General features: G+C 38.5%; 1 protein-coding gene across 2 annotated transcripts in view; it reads right to left on the bottom strand.

Annotated features, from left to right (window-relative positions):
• Positions 1-16,814, bottom strand: part of peli1b (pellino E3 ubiquitin protein ligase 1b) — a 177,537-nt gene that overhangs the window by 41,342 nt on the left and 119,381 nt on the right. For both annotated transcript variants that reach the window (XM_039739136.1, XM_039739135.1), the window contains 2 exons: positions 11,607-11,757; positions 4,122-4,251 (listed from right to left, as the gene is read on the bottom strand). In XM_039739136.1, coding sequence (XP_039595070.1) covers positions 4,122-4,251; positions 11,607-11,680 — 204 coding nt within the window. In that variant the 5' untranslated portion in view covers positions 11,681-11,757. The remainder of the gene's footprint in view (positions 1-4,121; positions 4,252-11,606; positions 11,758-16,814) is intronic.

The raw sequence follows: 16,814 nt of genomic DNA, 5'->3' as shown, positions 1-16,814 counted from the left end.
CTGCTGGACCTCGGGGCACTATCCTGCTGTCGGAAGGGCTCCTCCTGGCGGCCTGGGGGTGAGGACCGGCATGAGAAGCCGGCGGTCCTCCACAACAGCTTGCACTATTTTATTTCTTGTCCAGTAATCATAGAGATATTACCAGTGACTCTGCTTACAGAGATGAACACCTAAGAATCATGGCAAGCAATGTTCTCTAAGCACTTGTCACAGAGAGCTTCCATTTGCACTGATTTCAACACTTCAACAAAAACAGTCAATCGCTAGAATGCCACATCCCACAAGATAACTGAGGACTAAAAAATCCTAATCCGGCTCTAAAATCCGTACTGACCCCTACTCTCTCTTCTGTTTCTTTTTCCGGCCTGCACCACCACCACCTACTCAAAGCATCATGATGCTCCAACAATGATGGATGGATTAAAAGCCTGAAGTCTACGTGACCATCATCATCAAGTCCTTCCGTGAGAACCCTAAATCCAAAGAGGACTGCTTCATTTATGTTAGAAAGAATTTTTTTTTAAAGTATCTATTATGGCACCAAATACTGAACACAGACAAAGCTGGCACCATAGTTGGGATAATGTTCTTTGATTTTTCAAGTGTTTTAGCGCCATTCTCCTACATCAACTGGGGGAAAAGCTTAAAGCTATGCATTTCTTGGATAATGGACTACCAGACTAACATAGAGCAAATTGGGAGTCTCAAGGACCATGTGTCAGCACTGTCCTGTCAACCCTCTATACAATTTGTCATCTACAGAAATTATCATAGAGCTCCTCCATCATAGTCTGCATTAATAATAGAGATGAGTTAGAGTACAGGAGATTTGTAAAGGATTATGTCTCATGGTGCAGGGAGAACCACCTGCAGCTCAACATCTTCAAGGCATAGAGTTGGTGGTGGACTTCTAGTGTGCCAAAGGGCCTCCGAGACCATTTACCATTCAGGAGGAGGAAATGGAAGTGGTGCAGAGCTACAAGTACCTTGGGGTTCACACAAATAGCAAACCGGTCAGGTTTAACAACACAGCGGGTCAAAGCAGACTGTACTTCCTGTGGAGGCTCAGGTCTTTTGATGTATGCAGTAAGCTGCTGGAGATGTTTTATCAATCTGTAGTAACCAGTCTATTGTTCTATGTTGTGGTCTCGTGGGGAGGTATCCTGAGTTCAAAAGATGCACAACGCCTGAACAAACTGATCAGGGAAGCCTGCTTCGTCACAGGGTGAACACTGGGCACACTGGAAGCTATTGTTGAAAAGAGGATGGAGGCAAAACCTGTTGCTATCACGAAAAATCCTCTCCACGAGGGGCTGTCTTGGAGCACTTCTAGCACAGTGTGCTGAGAAGAGCATCTGGGAAACTTTACTGCGCACTGCAATCAGGAAATCCAGTTCTTCTTCCCAACATCCCAGACTAAATACTTTAAAAGTATTTAATGTCCTATTTTTGTACACATACAGTTAGGTCCATAAATATTTGGACAGAGACGACATTTTTCTAATTTTTGTTCTGTACATTTGTGGGTTGAACAAAAAGATTGCAAAAAAAATGTGAGGCAACTAAAGCATTTTTTTAACACAATCCCTTCATTTCGGGGGCTCAAAAGTAATTGGACAATTGACTCAAAGGCTATTTCATTAGCAGGTGCGGACAAGTCCGTCGTTATGTCATCAATTAAGCAGATAAAAGGCCTGGAGTTAATCTGAGGTGTGGTTCTTGCATGTGGAAGATTTTGCTGTGAACAGACAACATGCAGTCAAAGGAGCTCTCCATGCAGGTGAATGAAGTCATCCTTAAACTGCGAAAACAGAAAAAACCCATCCGCGAAATTAATACAACTGTGGCAAAATCTACAGTTTGGAACATCCTGATAAAGAAAGCAAGCACTGGTGAACTCAGCAACGCAAAAAGACCTGGACGTCCACGGAAGACAACAGTGGTGGATGATCGCAGAATCAGTTACATGGTGAAGAGAAACCCCTTTACAATAGCCAACCAAGTGAACAACACTCTCCAGGGGGTCAGCATATTGATATCCAAGTCTACCATAAAGAGAAGACTGCATGAAAGTAAATACAGAAAGTGTACTGCAAGGTGCAAGCCACTCATAAGCCTCAAGAATTGAAAGGCAAATTGGACTTTGCTAAAAAAACATCTAAAAGCCAGCACAGTTCTGGAAAAGCATTCTTTGGACAGATGAAACCAAGATCAACCTCTACCAGAATGATGGCAAGAAAAAAGTATGGAGAAGGCGTGGAACAGCTCATTATCCAAAGCATACCCCATCACTGTAAAACACGGTGGAGGCAGTGTGATGGCTTGGGCATGCATGGCTGCCAGTGGCACTGGGAAACTAGTGTTTATTGATGATGTGGCACAGGACAGAAGCAACCAAATGAATTCTGAGGTGTTCAGAGACATACTGTCTGCTCAAATCCAGCTAAATGCAGTCAAATTGATTGGGCAGAGTTTCATGATACAGATGGACAATGACCCAAAACAACCCAGGAGTTTATTAAAGCAAAGTAGTGGAAAATTCTTGAATGGCCAAGTCAGTCACCTGATCTTAACCCAATAGAGCATGCATTTCACTTGTTGAAGACTAAACTTTGGACAGAAAGGCCCACAAACAAACAGCAACTGAAAGCCGCTGCAGTAAAGGCCTGGCAGAGAATTAAAAAGGAGGAAACCCAGCATCTGGTGATGTCCCTGAGTTCAAGACTTCAGGCTGTCATTGCCAGCAAAGGGTTTTCAACCTAGTATTAGAAATGAACATTTTATTTCCAGTTATTTAATTTGTCCAATTACTTTTGAGCCCCTGAAATAAACGGATTGTGTTAAAAAAATGCTTTAGTTGCCTCACATTTTTATGCAATCTTTATGTTCAGCCCACTGAATTAAAGCTGAAAGTCTGCACTTCAACTGCATCCGAGATGTTTCATTTAAAATTCATTGTGGTAATGTACAGAACCAAAATTATAAAAAAGTTCTCTCTGCCCAAATATTTATAGACCTAACTGCATATTCATTAGATATACATTTTTATGTATTAATTCATTGCATTTTTGTCCTTTGAGTCTGTATCTTTATATTTTATGTTTGTGCTGCAGTATACATCTAAATATCCCTTTGGGATTAATAAAGGTTACCTAATCCAATCTAATCTAAAACAATTCACTTTTGCTTCCTTTTGTAAATGACCTACATCTAGAATAGTTTACCAAACAATATTTTGTTTATCTGTCACAAAGAAGGTACACATGTCATTTAGAAAAGCACTGTCAGTGCGTATCTTTTCAGATCAAAGACAGCAAGCGTTAAAAGAAGCAGATAAAAAAAAAAACAAAGCATTCATTTTTGTGTAAAACCTTTATAATTTTAAAGTGCATGAAAAAGCATTATGGGCATGCATATTTAAAAAGCAGGCAATTTAAGGTTAGATAAGTACCTGCTCCAGTTCTATACTGTTCTTCTAAATCATACTAGTTATCTTGTGACAGCTAAATCAAAACTGTTTTACGATTTTGAAAAATCAAGAAACTGTACTCATAGTTGTTGTTTTTACGCACTGTCTGTGTGCAACTTTTGGGTTATTCTTGACCGTACCTTTTATATGAACACTTACTGATTTTAGGTATACATGGCAATATGCCCACATGTTCCAAATGTTTTATATATGTAAATATAAAAATTAAAACAAATTGTTTATTTGATATACATACAGTACAAGTAATATAACTTTTTAAATTATAAATTATAGCAGGAGAATGCAAACATTGTGCAGGAGGGTGACATTCTCTGAAACTTTTTGGGAAGGCTTGAAGAACCTAAACACAGACCAGTAATGAAAAAGTAATGCAAAAAGAATCATTATAAAGTTGCATCCAATTTTAAGATCACACACAAGGTGGGATAAGAAGCAAGCTTCAAAATTCTGTAAAAAGATTTGCCTCTATGTTATTTGACCATTTTTAACCCTCAGTTGTCTATGGTGACAATGGTCACACATTGCATTCATACAAGATATCCTTGGATTCTTTTCATGCTGGTCTAAAATCAACTATTACTGAAACCCTGACCCGCTCTACTTAAATCTGAATGCAAAAAATCACACCAACCTTGGCAGCTTGAGGTGTGCAGGCAACATGAACCGTGCTGGGCTTCACTCCATTAGCCTTTGTTCTCTTGCACAAAGCAAATCGACTTTTCCGTCTTCCTCTGTCTCCGTTAGGCAAAGAACCATTGTACCTAAAACAAAACGCAAAAATAAATGCAGCAGTTGAAAGTAAACATTGTCCACAAACAAACACTTTGGAAAACCATCCATGAAACATGCAATGAACAGCATGTAGAACATAATTTTTTTTTTTATATTTCAGATTATTTCAGTGGAGTTGAAACTGCATTTTCCAAATATTACACTTGAGATCGCAAATGACTAGTATCGATTTTATAGTATGGGGATGCACAAGGCAATGGCTGGATTGTATATTTTGAATATAGTACAAAAAGCTCAGAACTGTAAATCTTATGTGTATCTGTAACATTTACTGAAGCATTAAGTCTGTGTCTTCATTCCAATGTCAGCACATATGTAAATTTACATACAATTATCTCCTGTTATACTGTAAGTCAGAAACTAATAGCCAAACCATAATGTCTCCAGAGAAATGTTAATAGGCCAGACTTCAAAACAAAATATTGGGGTGAAATCGAGGTGTTAGGCTTCTAAATGTACACATAACTCTTATATAAATGAATACATTCTGTTAATTAGAAACTTGTAAAAAATATTATATTATATACAAATGGGATTCTAGTAATTTCTATACATTCTGTTGATATTTTAATAATAAATATCTTGTAAAATGTTCAGTGTCTATGAGTTGCAAATTTACAACAAAGACCACAACTTTTAGCAAAACACCCAATCACAAAGCACTGAACAATACCCACAAGAATAAAATTGAACCAAACAAAATATATATTAAAGTCTCTCAGAATCAATGCCTTCGTGCATGTTTTAAAATATATGCAGAAACTGATTAAAACAATAGGGTTAGGTGGTCACCATTTAATATGCTTATTAGTAAATGTTTTTAAAAATAATCACACAAATTATGTTATTTAAACAGCTGTCCATCTACTTTTTGCATTAGAGTTAGTTCTGTCTGTAATGCACTGCATATGTATGCATTCCTCTTAAAATGAGACCAAACAGTGACAGCTGCCATGGACAGTGAATGCGTTCACAGAGATGGAAATGCCAGCACACAACGCGCACACACTGAACAACTACTGGCATAAGTATGCCATGTTATTTTTCTCCCTCTGGGTGTCTCCTGCTAAAGGTTCAAGTATTGTTATGCACATTGATGTCTAGCTGAACTGCCCCAGGGCGCTTCGCCTGCCAACCCCTGTGCAGACCCTACGCAATTGTCATTTCCCGTTTATTATATATGCGAGCGTGATCTTTCAGATTCATATAGAAATCCAAGAAAACTTCTTTGTCAGTGTTTTTCAGACACATTTTGTGTAAAGTGCAATACTTTTGGACGTAAGGATTTGTATCCATTATTGGCTGTAGAATCTATACTAATAAAAGGCAAAGCCCTCACTGACTCACTCACTGACTCATCACTAATTCTCCAACTTCCAACTGTGTATATTTACACACACACACACACACAGATAAACATATATATATACATATACACACATATATACAGTATATATAAATATACATCTACATACATATATATATATATATATATATAAAGAATTAATAAGAATTAAAGGAACACTTTTTAATCAGAGTATAGCATAAAGTCAATGAAATTTATGGGATATTAATCTGGTCAGTTAAGTAGCAGAGGAGGTTGTTAATCAGTTTCAGCTGCTGTGGTGTTAATGAAATTAACAACAGATGCACTAGAGGGGCAACACTGAGATGACCCCCAAAACAGGAATGATTTAACAGGTGGAGGACACTGACATTTTTCCCTCCTCATCTTTTCTGACTGTTTCTTCACTAGTTTTGCATTTGGCTACAGTCAGTGTCACTACTGGTAGCATGAGGCGATACCTGGACCCTACAGAGGTTGCACAGGTAGTCCAACTTCTCCAGGATGGCACATCAATATGTGTCGTTGCCAGAAGGTTTGCTGTGTCTCCCTGCACAGTCTCAAGGGCATGGAGGAGATTCTAGGAGACAAGCAAAGAGCTGGAGAGGGCCATAGAAGGTCCATAACCCATCAGCAGGACCAGTATCTGCTCCTTTGGGCAAGGAGGAACAGGATGAGCACTGCCAGAGCCCTACAAAATGACCTTCAGCAGGCCACCGGTGTGAATGTCTCTGACCAAACAACCAGAAAGACTTCATGAGGGTGACCCAAGGGCCCCATGTCCTCTAATGGGCCCTGAGCTCACTGCCCAGTAGCATGCAGCTCGATTGGCATTTGCCATAGAATACCAGAATTGGCAGATGCACCACTGGTGCCCTGTGCTTTTTACAGATGAGAGCAGGTTCACCCTGAGCACGTGACAGAAGTGAAAGGGTCTGGAGAAGCCATGAAGAACATTATGCTGCCTGTAACATCATTCAGCATGAGCAGTTTGGTGGTGGGTTAATGATTATCTGGGGAGGCATATCCATGGAGGGTCACACAGACTGCTACAGGCTTGACAAAGGCACCTTGGCTGCCATTAGGTATCAGGATGAAATCCTTGGACCCATTGTCAGACCCTATGCTGGTACAGTGGCTCCTGGTACACAACAATTCCTGGCCTCATGTGGTGTTCCTTTAATTTTTTTGAGCAGTTTATATATATATATATATATATATATATATATATATATATATATATATATATATATATACACACACACACACAGTAATAATTCCTCCTCGATCGCGGGGGTTGCGTTCCAGACCCCCCTGCGATAGGTTAAAATTCGTGAAGTAGAAACCATATGTTTGTATGGTTATTTTTATATATTTTAAGCCCTTATAAACTCTCCCACACTGTTTATAAATATTCCCCGCAGAGTTATACAGCATAATCCCTTTGTATTCTCTTAGATATTAGGTAAGATTAATTGAAATTATGTATGTAGATTAATTGAAATTATGTATGTAAACACACTGTTTATATACAGTAAAACCTAAATATTATTTTAAAGATATTGAGTGTCTCCGATATCACATATGTTACAGCCATTACGATAGACAGGCCACCAGCAATAAATACGCACAATGCAAGAAAATAGTATACAGTAAATGTGTGTACAGTGACACTAAATGTACGTACATGTACTGTAAGTAGAAAATTAATTATGGTTACTCACCAACAATGACACGATGACTTGTCCGATAACAATGAGTTTAATTTTACTGCACAACAAAGGAGAGCGTTACAGCTCTTCCAAAGGAACCACTTCAGGCGATTGTGAAGCACTGCCATTGTTCTTCTTCTGGCAGTCTTCAATCCAAATCCCTAAAGCAGATTCCATCGAGACTGCTGCCTTATTACATCCACTTACAACTCGTTTTGCACCCTGGTTAAAAGGACACTGCGGCCGTAGATCTTATATTCCTTTCCTACTTTTTAAATAAAAAGAAACGTAGCCTTCAACAAATCCAAAAAGTTTACCTTTTCGGCAATCGCTAACATCTTCCGCTTTGCCTTGAGCACGGCACCTGAAGCAGTAGCAAATCATTTGGAGCCATGATGAAGGGCTTGACTATGCACAAAGATAAACACAAAAGAGCACAACTCTTTACACAGCGAAACACGTTGATGCTGAATGAGCGAGACGAGACTTCCTGGTTAACACTGCAGTCAGCAGGCAGGAACTTAACTGCGTGCTCTGATTGGTTAGCTTCTCAGTCAGGAGAACTAAACTGCGTGCTCTGATTGGTTAGCTTCTCAGTCATCCGCCAATAGCGTCCCTTGTATGAAATGAACTGGGCAAACCAACTGAGGAAGCATGTACAGGAAGTAAAAAGACGCATTGTCCGCAGAACCCGTGAAGCAGCGAAAAATTTGCGTTATATATTTAGTTATGCTTTCATATAAAATCCGATAGAGTGAAGCCGCGAAAGTCGAAGCGCGATATAGCGAGGGATTACTGTATATGTATATGTATATATATATATATATATATATATATATATATATATATATATATATATATATATATATATATATATATATATGTGTGTGTGTGTGTGTGTGTGTGTGTGTGCACAAAACCACGCTTTTATCAAGGCTTCCATCGGGTAGTCTTTTGAAATGAAATTTTCCTCCAATCAGTCTTCCGACTGTTACATTTTTGTAGCTCTGATGTGTGCATCAATGTAATCGGTGTACCAGGAAATCATGCATTGACAGAAGTTTCCTTTTGCTTGGAATGCAAAGTGTGATTAAATGCATTATTTTTTAACGCGTTATGTAGCACATGCATCAAAGCTTCTCAGCTGTGCTTGTGCTAAGAAAAGGAAACATTTTAAAAATAACGTAACACGATTGTCAATGTAACCTTTTGTAAGTAGTGCCTGGAGGATTCAGAGTGTGGAGAAACTGTAGAGACAGCGTATGTATTAACTTGTGGATTTTTCTGTGAGTATTTGGTGGCAGCATCACAAAGTTGGTTCCGCAAGACTGCAGTAGCTGCGGAGCTCAACTCACAACGAAATGAGGTGAATAGGAGGAGAGATGATGACGTGACTCTCCCACCCGCCTTAACTGTCAATCCCCCCACAAAGACAGTCTCTCTGAATTTGCATAAGCACAGCCCTTCACCAGTAATTTTAACTTAGTTACAAAGTGATCAAAACTCTCGTTTATATCCTGTGTCCTCTCATTAAACTTGTATCCCACATTAGCTGTGGGCATGACAAACACCAGCGGCAGCCTGTCTATGAACTTAATGTAAACTTTAGGTTCACACCGTGCTTTGTTTCCGAAGTAGCTGCACTCATGAATATGGTTCTATTTGTGACTCGCTCGCTTCTTATTGTTTCGCTGCCTTCTCAATTGTATAATGCATGTTTTCTTCAGTGCTTTTTGGAGCTCTTCCTTGTTTTCTAAGTATTGCGTTGACAGTTCACGTGATTACGTGGGAAGTGTGATGATGTCACATGAAACTCCGCCCCCCACGGCCATCGAACTCAACTCCATTACATTATATGGAGAAAAATAAGTTCCAGTTATGATCATTACGCGTAGAATTTCGAAATAAAACCTGCCCAATTTTTGTAAGTAAGCTGTAAGGAATGAGCCTGCCAAATTTCAGCCTTCCACCCACACGGGAAGTTGAAGAATTAGTGATGAGTCAGTGAGTGAGTCAGTCAGTGAGGGCTTTGTCTTTTATTAGTATAGATATTTCCTGTTCAAAAGTAGACTCGTGTTAAATTCGAGGACTAGGCAATTCAATATAACAACTCTTCTTATTAGTACGCCTATGCCTCCAACTGACCAGCATGTTGGTCGCGCGAGTTGCGCGTGCCGCGTTCGGTATAGTTCGGATCGGTTTGAGTACACAAGACTGCACGAGAGTTTCTAGCTCCGGTGGAATTGCTGGCTTCAAGCATTTCGATTCTGGAGCACGTCCGGCGTACGCCAGCAAGTGACTATTGTGTCTATGATTCACAGATAAGTGTAGTCCATGTCTCTCACAACTGTTATAATAGTAATTTGCATGTTTGCTCTAGCGGTGGGTTCTTTATTGCCCATAAAAAATGAGCATGAGTTATAATAGTAGTGTTGAGAAAAAAGGCTCATCAAAGAGACAAATAAATAAAGGTACCAGGAGAACATACGATATGAATTTTAAGATTATGGTTGCAAACGAGGTAGAGAGAACGAACAACACGAGAGCTTCAAGGAAATACGGAGTTCCAGAAGTAAACGTCCGTCTCTGGAGAAAAGATTTAACAAAATATATGAATGCAAATTCCTCAAGAAAATGTTTTAGTGGACCCAAAATAGGAAGGTTTAGCGTGAACGAGCATACTGGCAAAAACGATGCGACAACAAAGAGTTCTGATTCTGAAAACAGTTCTGATTCTGAATAAATATTTCATTTTTCATTTTTCTTTCACTTAGGTATCTTGTAACTTACCTAATATTATTAATTTTGTTCTACATTACTACTTAATTTTATTGACATGAATGTAACTTGTCATACATATTACCTATTAAATAAATGATTATCTGATTGAATTTTATTTTCTTTGAATTCTTTAATGAAAAATGAATTGATTGTGTTAAATTCAGATTTTTTTTTCTAAAATCTTCATGAAAAACTGGGGCAGCTAAATTGGCCAATATATATATATATATATATATATATATATATATATATATATATATATATATATATATATATATATATATATATATATATATATATATATATATATAGTGACATTAGGGGTCGCTCCTCCAAACCCACAGACAACATGTCCAGACACCAGGTAAAAGTCCCAGAAATATTTTTTATTCCTTCTACAACGTGCACAAAGCAGCTCCACCTCCACAATATACAATAATAAATCAATAATAAACAAATCAACAAAAAATCAATCCTCCTCTCCACCCAGCAGCTCCATCACGCTCCCTCCCAACTCCGGCTCAGTCTGCTGGGTTTCCCACAGCCCTTTTTATAGTGCTCGACCCGGAAGTGCTTTTGTCCTTCAGTCCATGTGATTCCATAGCATTTCCGGGTCAGATGAAAACTCTTCTTTTTCTTCAGCCCGGAAGTACTTCATTTCGTCTGTCCCAGTGACTAGGGAGTACTTCCCGGCTATAAGGAAAACATAAATCCCTGTGCCTCACTGTAGCGTCTCCTGGTGGCCCCCACGGTATCCAGCAGGGCTGTGAAGCCGAACTCCATGATACCCTGCGGGAATTCAGGGCATCTTCATCTAGCGGCCTGGGGGTAATGGCTGGTACAAACTGCTGTGTATATATATATATATATATATATATATATATATATATATATATATATATATATATATATATATATATATATATATATATATATATATATATATATATATATATATATATATATGAGATGCTAGGCTGTGAAATTCTGAGATTTAGAGAAAGAGGAAAATACAGTGTAATTCTAAGCTACACACAAAAATTGAACTAGAATCATGCAATGTCTGGAAAGGCAGCTGCCCCAAGTGACTCCTAAAGGATAATCTTTTGTGGAAAACAAACTAAATTATTCAACTAAAAGGTCAATCTTGAATATTGATGATGAGAATCTGCCATTAGGTAAAAACTGAAAGGAATAACAGAGAATAAATCATCTTCTGCCCTTTAGTAAAAAAAAAATGCATAAAAACAGTTGTCATTATTAATTCAGGATGAAATCAATACACCCACAATATCTTTATAACTTAATATAGATTTTAAAATGATTAGACCCTTATTTCTACTACTACGTGGAAAAAAACCCTGTGAATTCTAAAGATATGCATCATTAGACAACATCTCTGAGCTGTAATATGAAACTTCTACATGCGACACAACAGCTTCCAACATATTAGATAATATATGTAATATACTGTACAGATCCTTACCCCAGTACAATAAGTTCCCCATATTTAATGGGCACTTTGGTGGCAGAGATGTTTTCTTGGTCAGGAGAGAACATTAGCCTGGCTCTAAAAATGTATCCCACAATCACTGATTTGGGTCCTGGATTTCAGTTCTGCCTTGCCATTATTTTACCTATTCAAAAATAGAAAAACAATATATATTAAAACATTGAATACATTTAACTAATTGATTATGTAATACACTAACTTATAGATAAAAGACATTTTGGCAAATTCAGGCACCGTGCCACAAAGCCAGATTGCTTTTTCACTTTAAAACAATTGATTATAACAATCAGCTCTTCAGGTATTAGACAGTATGCATTCCAGAATTATTAGATTAAAAAGTCATCAAAAATTAATGAATACCAGCTTATTGGTCAACCACCAGATGACAATCAGTGGAAAACACTTTTTGCATTCTTCATACATCCTGTCAAACTAGTCATTTAAAACGCTTTAGGCAAGAGGTAGCCCGTGTTAGTAACTCTTTTCCTCCATAAATTACAAGATGGGGTTTGTGATGAATGTGGATGACTAATACAGTACACAACACTAATGGATACAGATTGACAATCAGTGTAGTTAAAAACAACGAACTCCAGCGTGCTTGACTGATGACCTGCACAAACTGGTTAAATGTACTCTTGTAAGATTCACAAAACTGGCTCCACATTAGCACTCCACCATGGGTTGAAATATGCATGTTTATACTGTATTTGGGTTTCAATTAACTCTACAGAAAAGAGTAGAGTATGGAAAGCTTCTACCTTATAGTTCACTGGACGACGGTCATTATCATTATGAATTGTGCACATTCTTTCAGCTTTGAAACAGATTTTTCACACATGAAATTGTCTGGAAACTCTCATTTTTGCCAGTATACAGTAAGTGAATTTGTGTGTGTATGTGTGTTTTTCTGTATAAAGTGCCCTGTACTAGGCTGACATCCTTTAAAGGGTTTCTTGCTACCTTGCTGTGAAACCTGTTATAACAGGCTCTGATATTCCTCAAACTTGGAAAGCATGTTCACAAAATGAATAAATTTAAACTATTCCACCAAAGCCATAAGCCTATTCTGCAAGTCCTAAAGACCATACAAGCCAGAGTGTAATTGTGAGATTCTTAATTAATTAGGCTGCACCCATGCAGAACATAAACACCAACAGATAACCCAATTTAAAAGGTGTTTACTGTGCATACTAAGACACATTTTTTGAACCATTTGAAATAAAAATACACAACTGTAATCCATAGCCATGTTTCTGCACAGAAGTGAATCATTCTCATGGAGAGGCTTGACATGTCAATTCAAGGTGATTAAAAAAATGAATTTTTCAAAATTGTATTTACTCAGTAACCGAGTGACACTTGGTGCCACTGCTCTACTGCTGGGCTGCTCTCCTGCATATGAAAAAGTCTTCTTGGGTAAAGAAATATTCAGATGGAAAGATTCTCTCATCAGATTGGATGGCCACCACAGACTCCACTATAAAAACCCAGGAGGAGGCAGGCGGCTAACCAACTGAGGTCTCCAAGATTGTTTCTTTGGTTTTGACTTTTCTCTTGTACAATTTTAATCTTCTCTGTTGTAAACTGGCTGTAGTACATCAATTTATTAATGGACCCATTTATGTTTAATCAATTTCTACCGTATTCTTTTTGTACTTTAACAAATCTTCAATTATATGCATACCAGCTCTGTATTTTGTAATTAGTATAATCTGTACTTTTTATTTTAACTGGGAATCGCTCACAAAATAGGCTGTTTTGCATTATATTGTAATATGAATGTGTAGTTTGCAGCAAATTGGTAGACACACACTATACAGCCTACATATATATATATACATACATATATATATACACATACACACACACACACACACACACACACACACACACACACACACACATATATATAGCAGACCCCAGCGAAGTCGCAGGTCAGAGTTCACGGCCCCAGTCATTCACGGAAATTTCCTTAGAACCTAACTAATAATTGTTAGCAGAAACCGCAAATATCCTCCACAATTTTTATGCCTTTTTTTTGGTAATACTGTACTGTAGAGAGAACAGGAAGCAGCTGTAGAGAAACCTGCAACTTGGGATGGTGAAAGTAGCCAATAGAATCTGAAACTGCAACTCCCAGCAGTCCCTGCAGTGGCTCTGATTGGTCTTCTGCTGTGGGTGCTGGGGCTGTTGAGGTCAAGGGATGTCAGTGCGGCTTTTAAAAAGGGGGCCAGTGACTAAAAGCAAAAAAAAAAAAAAAGTTTTTATAATTTGTGTTTCAAGTTCCTGTCTATCTGCCTTCTGTTGGGTTACCTGTACTTATTCATTTTGTCCTGGATCGTTTCATGCGTCTGGATTGTCTGCCTTCTGCCTGTGTACATGAAGACTGTAAGTGGATTCATGGCCATCCTGCAAAGAAAAGAGCGCTCCTGAACCCGTCCACCCATCTTCACCATTTCAGGAACTACTGGTAGGACTATCTGTACATTCCCATTCAACGTGTGGATCTCTAGACTATCTATTTTCATCATTACATTTCATCCGTTGCCGTTTTTCATTAACTTTTTCATGATTTACTGTGTGTGTTTTGTTTGTGCTTTGTTGTTTTTAATGTGTAATCGCCGTAAGGGGAACAGGGGTGGTATCGTTGTTTTCTTATTTCATTTGTTTTCGTTACATTCTTTATTTGCCGTTTGATTACCGGTTTGCTTTGTTTTTGTCTCTGTAAATGCGTCCCTGGAATCTCCATCATAAAAATAAATAAATCACCGTCTTCTCGATTGCGGCTTCTCGCGTGGCCAGCTTAACCATCAAGAATCTGAGGAGCTGGTACACAACCTGGTAACACAGAGACATTCAAATGGCTAGCTTAAATCTTGGCTGGTCTTTAAACAGCACTGCTACTCCTAGCACACCCTTTGAATCCAGAGTCACTAAGTTGCCTTTTTTTAAACCAGAGTAGGAATTTAATTCAGAATCAGATAGCATTGGCGCCAAGAGGCAAAATAAGAGCATAAAACCACAATAAGCAAGACATTTCATTATGCTGGATGAAATAAAAGAATTTTGACATCACAGTAAACATGCGCCAATGCTTCCAGTTACTAAAATAAAAGTTCATCACTGCAATCTGCTAATCCATTACACAAAAATCTTTATTTTGAGTTAGGGAAGGGCAATAAAAGCTGAGTAAGTAATACAATACTGTCAGGAAGCTATGTATTTAGCCCTCTTTCATCCAGATAAGCCCAGGAGACTTTCATGCTGAATAAGAACATGTAAGTGATTAAAGTCCTACCAGACCCTAAAGACAGAAGCTAACTTCAGACAGTAATGCCTAGGCGGAGCTGCATTAGAATCTGACCAAGGACTGTGTACCAAAGACTGGACTGAGTGTGAATGGAAGCCAAGCAGCTCACCAAAGCACAGAAAGTGGCACGTTTACTATTAGATTTGATTAATCAATGCATATTTACCTGTTGACTATAGGGCTAAGAGGAATGAGGTATTTCTTCAAAAATGGAGCACATGTGCTTCTAGTTAAGGGGCTCCCACTTATCCTGTAACATTCCATTTTATGGAAATGACAAACAAATCTGAAACTGTAAAAACCTTTAAACGTGTGGGCCAGCGGATTGACCATCTTTCATCTGCTTCTGAATTTATTTTAGTATAACTAAGACTGACCAAGGAATAGGGAATTACAGCTTTTTCAAGATTAACAGAGAAAGAGTCTTATTTTGAGCAGGTGTACATACCCCAATATTCTAAACAAGGATGAACAAAAAGTACCAGAATTGCACCTATTACAATAAAAACTGCTTTATGCATCTTAGCACACCCACTTCAGCATTCTAAAGCTCTGTGGTGATTGAAAATAAAATGCTTGATGCTAGTTAATGGACCATCATTGAACATACATAAATGTGACCACAGAACATAATATGGAACTATTAAACTATTAAACTTTATCTGCCACACAGCCAGCATCTGGGATGTCAAAACATTTAGCACACTTTCTTCACCGTGATCGTTCACATTATCACCAATGTTCTTTTAAAGGATATTGCAGTAACTACTCACTTCCACAGTACACTTTTAGTAGTTATATTAAGCAGCATTTTGCAAGCACAACTACAAGATGTTGAATTATTTTCACTTAAAAGTGGCTTTCGTGTCTAACTGATTTGTTTGGTGCTTTTAAATATTTTCACAATTTTATTTCATGTGGAGGTAGTGTGTGAAAATTGAGTGAAATCTGTCCATAACACCTACCATAAATGTGGCTTCTTCCATGTTAGCGTGGACACAGATGCCTGTCTGTTTTCTAGCACCCTAACAGCTGCTATAACACTTCCGGTTTCAGGGCCACTTACATGCCAAGACTATGAGCAACTGTAAACAAACATCAAACTATTTAATTCTGTACACATCATGCATGCAGACTTTAAAAATTAATGCACTACTCTGAATGTTTAAACCCCAGCTGGGTCACTTTCTGTGCAGTTTTCACATTCTCCACATTTCTGAGTGGGAGTTCTCCAGGTGTTCTGACTTTTCATCTCCATTACAAAATTATGAATGCTAATTGACAACTACTGAATGAGTGTGGGTGTGAGAATGAAAATGAGTGTGTGTGTGTGTGAGAATGTGGCCTGTGGAACCCAATCCTTTGTAGCCAGAATAGCCTCTGGCTCCTTGGGACTACAAATTTAGTTTAAACAGTGTGAAGGACAGCCAGGGATCCTACCCGGATGGGATGCCATTTATAAGAGAAGACCGGGGGAATGGGTGTACTACCAGGAGTACCTCCCCCGGGACACGAGTGGGCAGTCCCCTTGGTTTACATCGGGGCCACAGATTTGGAGCTCAGAAGCTCAAGCCACTAGGGGTCCGTGGCCATCTCCAGAGTCTGGGCATGCAGCACTTCTGCCACACCTGGAAGTACTGCCGGAGATTAATCAAGAGACATCTGGAGCACTTCCGGATGCACTATAAAGGAGGCCGCCTCACTCAATTCAGAAGCCAGAGTCGGATGGAGGACAAGATTGCGAGTGAGGAGTGGAGGTGGCAGAAGAAAGACAGAGTATTGTGTCTGTTGGGGCCTTACAATGCAGGACCTTATTGTAAGAATAAAACGTGTTCTTTTGGACATTTTGAGTCCATGTCTGTGCTGAT

The sequence above is a fragment of the Polypterus senegalus genome, chromosome 16 (genome assembly GCF_016835505.1).
Source record: "Polypterus senegalus isolate Bchr_013 chromosome 16, ASM1683550v1, whole genome shotgun sequence".
In the NCBI taxonomy this organism is placed as follows: Eukaryota; Metazoa; Chordata; class Cladistia; order Polypteriformes; family Polypteridae; genus Polypterus; species Polypterus senegalus.
The sequence above is the reverse complement of the archived record's forward strand: the minus strand, read 5'-3'. Positions and strand labels throughout refer to the sequence as shown.